The 15,470-nt window shown below is 48.4% G+C and overlaps 1 protein-coding gene across 2 annotated transcripts in view; it reads right to left on the bottom strand.

The window, feature by feature from the left end:
• The window catches only part of CUNH1orf21 (chromosome unknown C1orf21 homolog), a 116,029-nt gene that overhangs the window by 3,585 nt on the left and 96,974 nt on the right, over positions 1-15,470 (bottom strand). Inside the window, exons 5-6 of one of the 2 annotated variants that reach the window (XM_042033856.1) lie at positions 14,041-14,101; positions 3,967-4,736 (exon numbers count right to left, since the gene is read on the bottom strand). In XM_042033856.1, coding sequence (XP_041889790.1) covers positions 4,698-4,736; positions 14,041-14,101 — 100 coding nt within the window. In that variant the 3' untranslated portion in view covers positions 3,967-4,697. Of the gene's footprint in view, positions 1-3,966; positions 4,737-14,040; positions 14,102-15,470 lie in introns of those variants that run through there. The other variant, XM_042033854.1, reaches the window with a different exon arrangement.

The following is a 15,470-nucleotide window of genomic DNA, read 5'->3' as shown; positions in this document are numbered from 1 at the left end:
CTGAAAGAAAATGTTTTTTTTTTTTTGAAAAGCAAAGACATGAACATCTTTGAGTTCTACCAACTTTCACATCTTGCAGTCCCCTTAGCTGGGGCTGCTTTCCCTTTGCCACAACAGCACAGTAACAATAACAGGAATTTCACTCAGTGCTTACCCAACGTTTTGGATGTCAGATCCCTGCAACAACAAAGCAAATAAGGTGCCTCTCCAAAGCCATCCCTGCATTTCCTATCTCCTCTTCCCCAAACACCTACAGAGTTAAATTAAACAGAGAGGGATTTCAGCCTGAAAAAGGAGAGTTGCCCAGCAGTACCAGGACCCAAAGCAGTGTCTTCCAGTGTTCAACTCTCCCAAAAGCATCTTCCATGAAGCCACATTGGCAGGAAGTGCCATAAATCTGTGCTTTCTCAGTGAACACCCTAAAAATTGCCTGTACCACACAGTGACCTTGGCTGAGGTCAAAGCTTTTGATTTTCCAGAGTGCAAGTGCCGTTACTTCCCCCCTGGGCTGGAGCTGCCCCAGATAGGTAAAAGCTTCTTTGGCACAGGGGATGTTGCTCAGATTCCCCAACACCCCACAAAGGATCTGAGTCAGGGCACTGGTTTTATAGTCATGGAATCCCAGAATGGTTTGGTTGGGAAGGGACCTTAAAAATCATCTTGTTCCACCCCTCCTGCCTTGGACAGGGACACCTTCCACTATCCCAAGTTGCTCCAAGCCCTGTCCAGCCTGGCCTTGGACACTTCCAGGGATCCAGGGGCAGCCACAGCTTCTCTGGGCACCCTGTGGCAGTGCCCCACCACCACAGTGGAACTGGAAACCACCCTTTTTGTGCAAAGCCTGTATGACATTTGCTCTTTGACAGTCACACACATCACCCACCCCTTCCTATCCTGAAGGTCTGGTGTGTCAGCCAGGCTGATCTGGAGTTGAGTCATTGCCAACTCCAAAATGGAAGTGACAGAAGATTACTGTTTTACAGACCCGGTAAAACCGAAATAGCTGGGAACAGAATATTTGTCTCCAGGCCGATTCTCGTGTGATGACAGCGATGTCTTTGGAGTTCAAACACGTGTCCCTGGTGCTTCATCGACCCCTTTGCTCCTGCCTTATCATCCAGAGTTTAAATACCTGTTGTGCTCTGGGGCCAGTCATCAGCCTGGGTGTTCTTACAGCAACAAAGAGGAACACTGCAAGAAATCCTGGGATGCTGCTGATCTCTCCCCTACAGCCGTGGCAGCACCGGGCACCATCCAGCTGCTGAGGTCAGAACCCACCCGAATGCACACAGGGACGATGGAATGAGGGCATTCCTGGGATGGAGATCTCCCCTCTTGTTAAAGCACTGCTGCTCCTGCTGTGCACAAGGGCAGGGAGAGGTCAGTGAGGCAGCCTGGAGCTGTGTGGCCCATCCATGGCCACAAAGGGCTTGTGGCAGGGGAGGACACAGAGATGGCTCTGCTGGATCCTGGCAGGGAGACCTAATTCAAAAGAACCAAACCTCTCACTGAATGCAAAGGAGGAAACTAATGTTAATTGGGGGATGGAAGGGGCTGGGAGGGGGCACAGGTGAAGTGGAACTCCCAGTAATTAAACATGAGATACAACATGGCCCAATGCTGGGCCTGGGGTGGGCAGCAGCTCCCCAGTACCCCTCCAAATGCTTGGGGCAGGCTCCGAGGAGGAAAATCAGCACCACTCAAAGGGCTCTGGACAAAGGAGAAAGCACTTCAATGGAAGAAGGTTGACTGCAAAACCTCTTCACCACAATTTTCTCCAAGATCCCAGAATATGATGTGGAGTTTGGGAAATACTGCATCAGCCTCCTCAAGAGAAGTTTGGGCCTCAAATAACTTCCCTGGCACTTCGAGAGGAACCATGAAATCCCATTTACAGCCAAGCACAGTGTACCAGATAGGAGCAGTTTTCCTCCTCTTCCCACCTTCCTCCTTTCCACGCCACTGAATGCATTTGAGCTGAGCAAAGCAATGGGGAGGTAGGCTCCAAGGAGAGATGCATTTTCAGCCAGAGTAATCTGCTTATATTATTACAGGCCCTCATCTGCCACATATGTTCAGACTTTTAACAAAATCTCCCAGGATTTTGCAAAGGTGGAAGAACTACAGCAGGTTCCAAACCTCCTGCACACCCTGGTGCCTCCCAGCCAGCAGCACAACAGCCGACCCAGGCTGACACAAATATTGCCATCTACAGGTCCAGCAGGAGGCTGTAATTCATCCAGAAGTCTAAAGCACCTGCTGCTGGTTGGAATACGACCACAGGTCAGATGGGAATTGCTTTTCCTCGCTCACAAAACGTCCACAGAAGCGCAGGTCTCTAGTGCCATCAGCAGCAGCAAGGAAAACATGAAATAAAAGAATTATTAAAACTAAGAGAAGGCTGAAAGAAAGACCATGATGTGTCTAACAGTGTTTGTGTGGGGACATTTACACACATTTACACCTGGACAAGGAAATGTTTCAGAAGAACAGACCCAACCCCAGCACTTCTGCACTACTGTGAGAGCTTTCCAAAGCACTTTGCAAAGAAGGGTTTGCGGGATCAAGCCCCAGGACTCTTTATTAATCAAAGTATTTTAAATAATTGAAATGTGCAGTCTCTCGACTCTCCCAAGCGTAGTTACCTGCTTGAGAACTGGCATAAATTATGGAAAAAATCGTATCCAGGAGCAGAGAGACATCACCTTGAAGAATTCATCACAAACCCAACGGCTCCATAGCACTGAGAGATGCCACAGCCCCAGGAAGGGCGATGTGATGGAAGGGAGGCAGAGAAACTTCATCTCCAGGGAGGTCAGGATACTTGAGAAGGGCTGCCTGCCCAATGCAGCTGCTCAAATGAGTGAGGATTTAGGGAAATCAGAGCTGGCTGGTGGTTTTTGACCATTAATAGGATAAAGCTGAACATGCCATAAAGGAGCCTGACATGGAGCTTTTATAGGGGAAGCTGCTGAAGCTCTGGAGTTGTCTGAATCCTGGGATAGAGCAACCACTGGGCTCAGACTGAGGCTGCCAGGGGACCAGGGACCTGTGGAGCCCAGAGATAGCTTCTGCCTTCAGGAAAGAAGTTGATTTCTCACAGCTGCTGCTTGGAAAGCTGCTCCTGCTGGATGGGCTCACACCCAACCCTGCAGGAATATGAGCAACTCCCAGGTCTGTCCCCACTGCCTCATCCCCTGCCCAACAGCCAAAGGTAAATCCAGTGCAGGGATGGCAGCAGGAGGGAGCTGGGGGTTTCTGGACATATTCCAGGTATGGCACAGTAGTGATGGGGAATGAAATCTTCTGATGTGGACTGTCCAGCCCAATCAGAGCGAACATTGAGGGAAACCTCTTTAGTCAAGAAATTCAGCAGCAACTTACAGATTTGCAGAGGTCACAGGTGATCTTTGAAGGACTTAGATTCTTTAACGGGATGTGATTTTCAGAAAGCCCAGTGAAAAATGGCCAATATTTGCGTGGAGTGCCCCACTCAAGTGTCAGCCACATCCTAAGAGATGCTGTTAATGCAACCTCAGTCTGGTCCACACCCATCCCACAAATGAAATCAACACAAGGACAGCAAACTACACTGACAAAGGTTCTTCACAGGATGCAGTGCAAACCCTGCCCTCATATGGCATCAAAGCTGGAAGAAATATCTGCAGGGGTAACAATCTTCTTTGAAATAATAAATACAAAAGCTGTATTTTTTTCCTTTTTTTTTTTTTTTGACTCATGACAGCATTTGTTAAAAATATTACATCTGCTTTTGAGAAGGTAATATCCTCTCCATTTAATATGGAAAAATAAACTCTACAGGACACCCAACAGATCCCCCCAGTTGGCACAGAGCTGCTTTAAGAGATCAGATGCACGGGACACATCAAGGTGGAGGAGAGGTTTGGTCTTCCTTGTCCCCAGACTCTTAAAACATCATGTTGTAGGAATGGTAAAAGACAAGAATACATAAAAACAGTAAAATGTTTATTTTCTTAGAAAAAAAGAGATTCAAAATGATTGTGATCACACTCCCATTCGTGCTCAGCAAAGCCAATACTGCAAGCTTAGTCCTTGATTAAGATACCTCTTAAACGAAACTTTTTTCCTCTTAAAATACAAATTCCTGATCCTGTATCACTTCCAGTATTTCAGTGATAACATACTTTTAATGGATAATAGTTTCTCAGCTTCTTCTCAGCTGAGAAACAAGGCCTGCCATGGCAAAAACATCCCATCTCCAAAGCTTGGAATCACCAGCACTAACAAGCACTCCGGCCCCGACGCGGAAGGACACACAGCTTAGGGGTGTTTCTTAGATGCTTGGATGTTCACTTATGGAAGCTTGGTATAACACTACCTCATCTGATAGAAAACAGGCCAGAAGCCTCAAGAAAATCAACACCGTCTTTTGGATTAACTTTTAAGGATTTGCTGCGTATCTGGACACAGAAAAAAGTGAGAAGTTGCAACAAGTTTTAACTAGCAGCAACAAAAACAGTTCCTTAGGAGTTCTTAGCAATATTCCTCATGTGTTCATTAGGAAACACTGTAACTGAATGGAGCATATAATGTGGAAATGGTCTTCTGTTATGGAGTGCTGTTCGCTCGAGCAGACATCCCGAAGGTTGTATCCAGAAGGCTGGGTTGGATCTATTTACACTGGAGGTGCTCCTGGGGCGAGCGCAGAGCTGGCACTATGTGACATCCTCCTCCTCTGAACAGTAGTCACGACCCTGCAGGGACAAAGGCCAGGCAGTCGGTACATGGAGACAGCACACAGGAATAAATCCAGGGAATGCTTACTGAGAGCAGTTCTCTAAACCTGGGCGGTTTAAGTTCAGAGCTGGGTAGGAACCATAGACACAGGGAATTTGCAGGAAACCAGGATAGAAGACACTTCTCTTTCTGTCACTATTAATCTCATAAACGTCCCCCATATACTGAATTCCAGGGGAGGTCCAACAAACTGATTTACAAACCTGCTTTTATGTAAAGATCCACTTTGATGGACACAGCCCCGAGATTTGTTGTGAAAGGATAATCTCTGAGGCAAAAGCAACAAAGCATGTAATCCTATGAGCAACACAAGGCAGCTGCTGTGAACAAGAATCGCTCATCTGATAACCCCAGCAAGAGTTTAACCACAGAGCAAAAGATACCATTCGTATTGAAATTACGCTTGTACTACGGGGGATTCAGCCTAAGCTTCACAAAACATGGATTTCTTATCAGACCAGTCATGTTATACCTTTTATCCCATCCCAAACACAGGTGTGGAGCAGCATCTCTCTGGGTATTCCCCTTGGGATGGTCTGGAGAAGGCACATCCTGTCCCTCCCTACCCGTTCTTGCAGAGCAGCAAGAAAGGACCCGCTGGGAGCCACTGTCCTTGTCCCCCTGCACAAAACCAGCTGGAGCTCAGCTGTTCGGTACAAGGCACCCAGGGTATCTTGCATCAAACAAGTGCCTCAAATGCAGGACACAAAATCTCAACCTCTGGACTATTTCCCATTGTTCCCGTGTGCTGGGTGTATCACCTGAGCACCTGGAGAAGGAGAGCAGGAAAGACAAAAGTTTAAAAAAACTGAGAGATCGGTGTTCTTAACAGCAATCAGTTTATCTGGGACACACAGCTGGGCTGCACACCATGAACAAAGGCTCCAAAATGTCTCTGCAGTGAAAATCCCAGCACCGATGGTGGGACTGCAGAGCCTGGCTTTGCTGGAGTCCACACCCAGTAATGTGCAGTGCTCTGACAACTCCCTGTGGCCCAGCACTGAGAGCAGAAGGGTTTTCTAAGTACATTAAAATAACCCCCAAGAGACTTATCAGCCCAAATTCTGACTCAGAAATCACTGACCCAGAAAGAAAGGAAAAAAAAAACAAACCATTTTTTGAGCTGTGACTCAAAAAGAAGGAACACTGAAATTCTTTGCAGTGAAGCACAAATCTGTCGGTTTTCTCCAGGCCAGGGACCACATCTGGACAAATCCAGGAGACTGACCTGGTGGTGACGAAGGCTTTGCCCAAAATGCTTCAGATCTGTGAAAGGCAGCAGCAGTGACTGAGGGCTGAGCTCAGGACATTTCCAGGACATCCATTTACCTGCTCAAGAGGGAGCACTCCCCACTGGTGGCCATCACTACTATTAAAGCCTCAAGCAGACCCAAATCTGAGAGAAGAAAAGCCATCCTTCACTTTTTCCCTCCTACTCCTCCTACCTTTCTTCTGCTTTTGGGTTTGCTCCATGGCTGCCAAGTGCATCAGTTCTCAAATGGATGCCAAGGAACTGCTTCAAACCAACGTGCTGAGCAAGGTCTGGCAATAGCACAGACACACCACCTCCCACCAAAGGCCTGAAGGCCACCACGAGCTGGGCTGAGCCTTCCAGACACGTCATTTCCATCTGCACACTGCTGGGGATGGGGACACATCCGTGTCATCCTTTGGGTGACCCAACGAGCTCAGGTGATGCCCAGACTGCGGTGAATCCTCATGGTGCCCGACAGAGCTTTGGTCTAAAGGTTACTCCCCAAATGCATTTTTGTCAGTAATAACAAGGCCAGCATTGCTCAGGAAGATCAGAGAAGGAATAAAGTGCCCTGCTGTCACAGCCTTTCCCGCTGCATCAGAAATCCAAGACAAGGGTTGTGTCCTCGGTGCTCCTTGGGCAGAGGGCTGCCACTCCCTGCTGGCAGAAGAAAGGCAACTTTGGCCCCAATCCAGTAAAATACTTTAAAATGTCCATTTTTGACCTGTTGGTTGTTTCAGAGGATGCTTGACAAATGCTGGAGGAGATGATCTCTTGATCACTGAGAGGCTGCTGTGCTTGAGATGGGCAGTTATCCTGGGAGGCCTGGGAAAACCTCATGGGAAATGGTCAGCTAAGAGCCTGCAGAAACCACATTGCTCTAGTGGAAGTGTCCCTGCTCACTGCAGGGGTTGGACCAGGTGACCTTTAAAGGTCCCTTCCAACCCAAACCACTCTCTGATTCTACGATTCCATGATTTCCAGTCAAATCCCATCCAGGGGAGCAGGCTCCTGCATCCAGAGGAGCCAGAGGTACAGAGCAAGTGGCTACTAACAGGAATGCATGGGCCACCCATGGACTAAGTAAATTGTGGGCTCAATCCCTGCATAAGCCATTCACATGAGTTGGACTCAATGATTCTTGTGGGTCCCTTCCAATTCTGTGATTTCTGAGATTAATGATTTAATGATTGAAAGTGTGAATGAATTATGTTGAGGAAGATGAGAACTGTAATACATGCCTCCAAGTCCATCTAATTCCTGAGGAATCCCATTTCCCACCTCTGCAGTTTCAAAATCCAACTGTCAGCTTTCGTAGATGTCCACAGAACACTCTGCGTGTTTCTTAACGAGTGTGTGAATTTAAGGTAAATTAAAAAGCAGCCTGATGTTCTTTTCCTGCCGCCTGCACTCAAACCAGAAGGGCATCTCTCCCCTTGCTGCACCTCCCAAGTGCTCCCCTCCTGATGTCCCTCCAGGGGAGGCACCATGGCTCATGATATCCTTTTAGGGAATAAAAAGAGAAAGAAAAAAATCGCAGGGAAAAGGCCTTTTCCCCATTGTGTGGCTGACAGGCCAATAAACAACACTGCCCGGCTCAATGGCCCCTTGTGCCGGAGGACTGGGCCAGGCAGGGGAGGGACAGGAGGGGCAGAGGACGAAGACGGAGAGGAAGCAGGGGAGGGAGAGAAGGAAGGGGAGGGAGAGATGGGAGGGGAGGAAGAGGAGGCAGGGGAGGCAGAGGAGGGAGCAAGCAGCCCTTTCTCCTGCGGGCTGGCGGGGCTGGGGACACAGTGGCCCCTTTGAGGGGCCCGGCTGGGCAGCCCCTGCCCGGCCCCGCGCTGGGAACCCTTTTCATCAGGTTTTGTTTACAGCCCTCGCAGAAAGGACGGGAAGAAAATGCCGGGAGGCGGCACTAAATCGTTGTATACTGTGCTTATTTTTGTCCGTTTCTCATTTTGTTAGGGAAAAATCAATGGAGTCATTAAGAGCAATCCACTTTGCTAATGAGTTTCAGCCTAATCATTGTGCCCTCGCATACGTTGGGTTGGCAGCCCATTCCCAAGGGCACTCCCTCCATCCCATACAAGGAGCTGCTTTGTGTCCACTCCCCGCTTCCATGCCCAGCATTACTTAACGAGGGATGCAGTGAGTTGCTGCCAGTTGCATCTTTCCCATGGGTTGGGTATTCTCCCACCAGCTCCCCGGGACTTGGTGAGTGGACGGGTGGAGAAATCCCTGCACACCCACCCGACACAGCGCTGGTGCTCAAGACCAAGTGATCTGCTGACCCACAGTGACATCCCCCATGGGGGTGGCAACACCATGTCCCAGGCTCGGGGTACCCACCAGCCCCACATCTTCACAATTTTTAATCTCATTTTTGTCCATGAGCATGTTTGCATTGTGATTGTTTTTTACAAACCATTGTAGCCATGTAGGAGACAGTTTATGATGATGGGACTGGTGACAGTTTTCCTCTGGTACAGCTGCCCAGGATTGTTTTACCATGGTCCCTTTTGAACCACAAAGCCAGAGGTGCTTCTCTTGTGGGGTTACAATCCCCAAATATAATCCCAGGAATTGCTTGTCAATTTTTCCATTACCCCTCAGCCTTTTTCCTACAGAGAGACAGCTGCCTATACACTCTGGCACAGCCCCCAGTAATAACATATACTTCAAGGAGATAATTCCTCCAGATCATTGTACTGCTCTGTGGAGGATGCAGAGACATTTTTCCCATCATTTTCCAGGACAGCCACCATCAAGATGTTTGTGCTAGCAAGCACTAAATGGGTAAATTTTCCACAGTCAATGCTTCATACGTTATAGCTTTTATTTCTATTTATTTCATGCAAGCCCTGGTGGGACAGGGCCCCTTCAAGGCAATGGATTTGAGCCTGCAGGGCTGTGCCCAGGATCAACTCTGCTCTGAGCCATCCCGTGCAATTCATGGAATCCCAGAACAGTTTGGGTGGGAAGAAACCTTAAAGCCCATCCCGTTCCACCCCCTTCCACTAGCCCAGCTTGCTCCAAGCCCCATCCAACCTGGCCTTGGACACTGCCAGGGATCCAGGGGCAGCCACAGCTTCTCTGGGCACCCTGTGCCAGGGCCTCACCACCCTCACAGTCATGAATTTCTTCCCAATATCCCATCCAACCCTCTGGCAGTGGGAAGCCATTCCCCCTTGTCAAATGGTACTCCAGGCTCTTGTCCCAAGTCCCTCTCCAGCAACAGGTCTATGTCCTTTCTGTGCTGGGATTTCTTTTCAGGGAGTAACATACAATTTGCATGGAGCCCTGTGGAATCACGGTCCAAATAAATCTGTGATGCAGAAAGAAGATAAAAACAACCAAAGGCTTGAGAAACCTCAGGAGAGACGTGTTAATTCTTCACTGTGTGTTTCACAGCAAATCTTTTTGAGTCCAAATGCAACAACTGACTAAATTAGTCCTTGATCTATTAGACTGGAGAGAACCCAGGTCATCCATTTACTTGCCTGAATACCAACACAAATGGCCTGGTACCAGGACATGTTTCTATCTTCTTAATCAGAGCCAATAGTTCAAAACCAGATTTATCCCAACATGGGAGTGCAGTGACTGTCCCAATCCTGGCTGCAGCCAGTAGAGCCCACTTCTCCTCTGCTGGGGGTACAGGCTGAGGCTCCGGGCTCGATGTTACACAAAAAGTAACACCTCGCCACACAGAGCTGGCGCAGCAGGACGTGCGGAGCTAACTCCAGCAGACACACAGCTGCCGGGACACCCTGAAAGTCTCTCAGAACCGGAGTTAAGAGATAGCACGTTGGGCGCCAAATGTGGAAGGTGTCTTTTCAGCTTTATACCGGCTAGCGCTTGTATTTCAATGCCTCGAGCAGCCTTGAGAGGTAGCAAGGGCGATCTAGCACTTTAGTAGCTCTAGAATCGGTACCTGAATCAGCTGCAGAGCAAATACCATCAGCAGAAGCAAAGAGGGAGAAATATAGCTCCCTGCCCGCTCAATTCCCTGCAGTTAGAAGCTTTCAAATGAGACAGACAACCAGAGATGTCCACAGGAAAGTCGCTGAGCTGAGTGAGAGCGCGTTTGCCTCCCCTCGACCATCTTTTATTAGGAGAAGGGGAAAGGGGAGGACTGGGGGCAGACCCGGGGTGACCGGCCAGTCAGACACTGCTGAAGAGTCTGAGTTACATTTGGCTTTGCCTGTGCTTGGAACAAAGGAGCTTGGAGCACATGTCTTTGGGAGGGAGGAGGGGAAGCTCGGAACAGGCAGCAACACAGTGACTGTCCCAATCCTGGCTGCAGCCAGTAGAGCCCACTTCTCCTCTGCTGGGCACAGCAGATCTCAGATTTATCCAGCAGCTGCAGGGTTTCCTTTAGGAGGACTGTTCAGTCACTCTCTGATTCCTTCTCTGGTTTCCAAAGACATACTTCTGTCTTTTTCTGCCTTCATCTCTCAGGTCAAGAAAATCACTTGTACTCCTGACCCACATCTTTCTAATTTACTCCAGGGAATGCTCTCCTCGAGCTTAATTGCTGCTATTACCTGTTGCTCATCCTCCACTGGAATATGTTTCTGTAATTTCAGGCTAATTTTCAATAAATGATGATAAGGCTGACAGCAGATGAGCTGCCTCCTTCCCACTGCCAGTCTCTGCTCCATTTCCCCCTGAACTCTGGAACACACGTGCTTTTTGTCTCCCAAAGCAAAGCCCGTGACTCCACTCACAATAACCTCAGCCAGCAGGAAGCCCCAGGAGGACTCACTGCAGCCACTGGCAGATGTTGGGCACTTTTCTGAGCCTGCTCTGCCACCGCTCAGGGCCTCGTGCTGCTCACAGGTCCTTGGTCTCCCCCTTTGCTCTCTCTCCATGGTCTGCCACAGGTCAGAAAGTGTTTGGACAACACTTTTAGGCATGTGGTGGGATTCTCAGGGCTGTCCTGTGAGTTGGACTCCATGGTCCTTGTGGGTCTGCCAGCTCAGGATATTCTATGATATTACAAATAACTACAGCTTCTTGTGCTGTCAACTGCTCAGCTCTCTCCAGCTGCTCCCAGTATCCCATCTAACCTGTAACTCTGGCTTCTCATCAGGTCTGGGAGTATTTTTACCTCAAATTCTGGTGTTTCTTAAAGGACTGGGTTGACTCCAGCAGAACCAATATCTAAGCCCATGTTCGAGGCTGACTTTCACATTCTCAGTCAGTCCTACCCCAGCCCTCATCCCAGTGTTTCTGCCTTCCAGCAAACCCTATGAATGGCACTACCACCATCACAGGCAGTTCTGTACATGCCAGTTCAGCTCCAGCTCTCAGAGCAGGGACAGACAGACTCACTCAGAGACAGAGCAGATGTCCCCCTCTGAACGACTCACAGTGTTTTGACACTGAATTTTGGTAGACAGAAGCTCCATGCTTCATGACATTCTGGTTTTTACCTTTTGGGTGACATTTGCAGGAGGCAGTGGGAGCTTTGTAGGAGCAGCCAGGAACGCACTGCTGGGGGCAGGACTTCCAGAGAAACTCTCCAGACTGTTCCAGTAAGGCTTTTTTTCATCTCCAGGACTCATGAATACTTCCTGTTTGCAGCTGACGAAACACCAGCTCGTGTTCTTTCCATTTCACACTTTGGCTGCAGGAGTTTTATTTCAGCTGCCCTCCCTGTCCATGTGATGGCTGTGCCAGGTCCAAGCACCCATGTAATGTTCCTGCCTAATGCTCACACGTCAGAGCTGTTGTTACTCACTTGGGGTTGGTGACCCAGCACCCCTGGGGATCTCAGTGGAGCTGAGGATGTTTTGCTCCTGACTGCAGTTCCTGCAGCACAGCCCATGGAGCAGCATCTCCATCACAAATCCAACAGCCGCGGTTACACAGGAGCACCACAACGTTTGGGACCTCACCAGCCACAGGCAACACCCCCCAACACGTCCGCAGACTTTTCCAGCTGCCACTGGTGAGCCGCTCACTGATATGATTCCTCGAAATGTTCGACTGCTGTCCTCCATCTCTCTGGAGAACCAACTGAAAATGCTATTTAGGGATCAGACAAAACCCCTCATATTTTCCAATCTTTTTGGCATTGGTGGCGACACCTAGACAAAAAAAAGTGTTGCGGGCAAAGATGAATTTAAAAGCCCAAAACTTCTCTTATGAAGACTATTTCCTCAGGCACAGGAGATCCTCAGGGAACACAAATCCCATGTTCAGCTGCACATTAACTCCTGCCAATCCCATCAGCTGTCAGCAGCTTGGTCTCTTTGACAGATAAACAGTGGATTTCCTCTAAACAGACAACCTCCTGATGCCGAAGATAAATTATCCCCAAGATAAATTAGCCCTGGAGATCACCTGGGAACATCTCCAAGCTGATCCAAACAGCTCCAAACAGAGGAGACAGGGTCAGCTGCACCTCAGCATGGCAGCTGGGGAATGAGGGGTGTTAGTGCCCTGCCACAAACCTCGGGAACAAAAATTAACCAAAATTCATAATTAGATACAGCCTGATGGCGATGTCTGGTCTGTAGATAAGATACATCTCTGGAAAATCCATTTCACTGGAGATTCTGTGCTCAACATTGTGGAAGGTGATGATGTCCAGGAAAAGCATCTGAATATTCACAGGGTGAATGCATTTATTCAAAGGAGATGTAGCTGTATTATGGATATTTAGAAATTCTACTTTTAAATGCATTCGGTTACATAAAATCTTACCCCTGTGAAATACTGGGTACAGAAATATTCTTCTCAGGAATCTATGAACTCCTCCTCACTTTTCCCCTTTATGTCTTTTTTTGCTTTCCTAATTTTTAATTTTTTTTAAGAGGAAAGTAACAAAAGTAGTGTTACTTGGGACAAGTGAGAGATGCACCCACTGTAGCAATGTGACTCCTAAGACCAGGACTGCTGGCAAAAACAGCAGAAATTCAGAGTCATGCGAGTAAAACTTTCCCTTCTACTCTGCAATCCAACATGACAACAGAATAGAATAGAATAACAGACTAGAACAGAATAGACTAGATTAGAATAGTCTAGTTTTCAGCTGGGGGGACCTACAATGATCAACAGCCCTGAGCACTTCAGGGCTGACCAGAAATTACTGTGTGTTGTTAAGGGCACTGTCCACATGTCTCCTGAACACCGACAGGCCTGGGGCATCCACCAGCTCTCTGGGAAGCCTGTTCCAGTGTCTGACTTCCCTCTCCATAAAGGAATGTTTCCTCATATCCAGTCTGAAACTGGGAGTAAAAATTAGTGTACTACAACTGAGGAAGCCAATATTTAATATTAAACAAGATACGACTCCAAAATAGGCTGTGTAAAGAGTAAATGAGTGTGTGAACATCAACCCCCCCAGCTCCCTCAGCTACTCCTGGCATGAGCTGTGTCCCACAAAAAAGCCAAGAGTATTAATTTAAAAGGTTTCTGAAACACACAAAAGCTGCTCTCAGGACAGCTGAGATATGCAAAGAATTACTCATCCTCTTCTTCAAAACATCTCCAACACCTCTATTTCACTGGCACAGCCCTGGAGCAGGGTTATCCACACTTACAGCCACACAATCCCTTGGAGCCAGTGGCTACTTTGAGATTCAGCATGAAATTCCCGGGGTATCCCAGATACTATCAGCATTAAGATTCCAGTTGTCTCCCACAGAGATGAGATGAAAGATCAAATCAGCAATGACATAAAACCCCACTTTGCTCTTCACCTTTATCCAGGAGGTATACCCTGAACATCTGAGTTAATCTGCCATTAATCCCAGACTGGTGACATTCCCACAAAACAAAGGATTCTCTCAGCACCTCCTGCGAACTCTTTGCCTTCCTGGTCTTTGCACTTGAACTATCTAACCAAGGAGCAGGAAGAGAGATCTTGGGCCAGACCCCTCCGAATCACAAAGAACACGGAGAGCTGCAGCAGGCAGGTCACTGTCCTCCCACAGATCTGGGAAAGCTGTGTCCACCCCCGAGGGAGAATAGATATTTACATTACTGTGCCTTACCTTTTCAATTTTTTCATCAAGCATTCTGAAGAATTCTTGTTGGCTTTCGGAGATGTGCATGCTGGAAAGCAAAGGAACAGTATCAATACCAAGAGGATTTCTTCCATTATAAAACAGCCCAGGGTTGTTGAGGGGGCCCAGCTATCAGCTTCCACCACTGTGAAAAATAAATCACTTTATGCTTTCATCTAAAATGTCACTTTTTAATCTTTTTTCCCCCCTATTTTTGGTTTGTCCACAAAAAATTACTGCATTTAATTCTGTGTACATGCATAACACTCAGGGTGTTAACTGGGACCCACATGCATCCAGAGGAGACTGTTCCCTTTTCCAGGCTGACTGCAGGAAGTACCTCTCCCTGGGCCAGTGAGAGTCCCCCCTCTGTCAGGACAGGAGGTTTTCCAGGACTGCCAACCTCACCACCACAGAACGAGACACCCACAACATGAGGTTAAAGGCTGTGTCCTCTTATCCTGCCACTTGTTACAGGGGAGAAGAGACTGACAACTGCTACAACCTCCTGTCAGGGAGTTGTGCAGAGCCAGAAGGTCCCCTCTGAGCCTCCTTTTCTACAGGCTGAGCCCCCAGAGCTCCCTCAGCCGCTCCTGGTGCTCCAGACCCTTCACTTCAACTAATTCTGCAGCACCAAGAGGCTAAGTGATATGATTTTGCATTAGTAAAAGAGGGCTGGAAAATACTTTTTCCAGTGTCTGTAAAATGCTAATGGTCACACAAGACCACAGGTCCTTCCCCATGGGGAACTTGCAAGCTAAAAACACAGAAAGGACAAGGACACAAGGGTGAGGACGGATGGCAGGTGGTATTTGGGGTGTTTATTTATGTTAGCGGATGGTGAGAGCCTCCTTCCTGCACGAGTAACACTCCTCCAGGAAGGTGAGGCTGGAGCATCCTCTGGACCCGCAGTAGGGAGGAGCACCTGGGCTCACAGGGGGCTGGGGAAATGTGCCAGGGACTCCACGTGCAACACAAAAAAAAATGCAAAAAAGGGAGGATGGGGACTGGTGCCAGTGGCAACAGTGATGCCAAACAGTCAGAAGGACACACAGCTCTTGGAGATTTTCCCCAGCACAGAAAGCTGGCTCGGCTTGCTGGATTCCCACCCATCCCCTCTTCCTCAGAGTGATCCTTTCAGCTGTGGTGAGTTAATGCCCTAAGTGCCCAACAACGGGCTGCACTTCCCCACAAAGCTCAGCATTGAGCCCTCCCTGCTATCGGCTGAACGTATACAAAGATTTGCTTATGTGGGACATAAATGAAGCTCAGTTCACAAGAGAAGGGCTCAGAAATGACATTAAAACCTAAAGCTGGGCATTCAGGAGCAGGAACAATTCACCTTTCAGTGGTTGAGGGAGTTCTTGTCCCCAGTTGTCTGCCTGTTCCTCAGGTTCCCACCTCCACCTCAGATGGGG

Source organism: Corvus kubaryi, unplaced genomic scaffold (assembly GCF_017639235.1).
Source record: "Corvus kubaryi isolate FWS band 111438036 unplaced genomic scaffold, C.kubaryi_AGA036_p1.0 37361, whole genome shotgun sequence".
Taxonomy (NCBI): Eukaryota; Metazoa; Chordata; class Aves; order Passeriformes; family Corvidae; genus Corvus; species Corvus kubaryi.
This window is presented reverse-complemented; position numbering and strand designations above follow the sequence as displayed.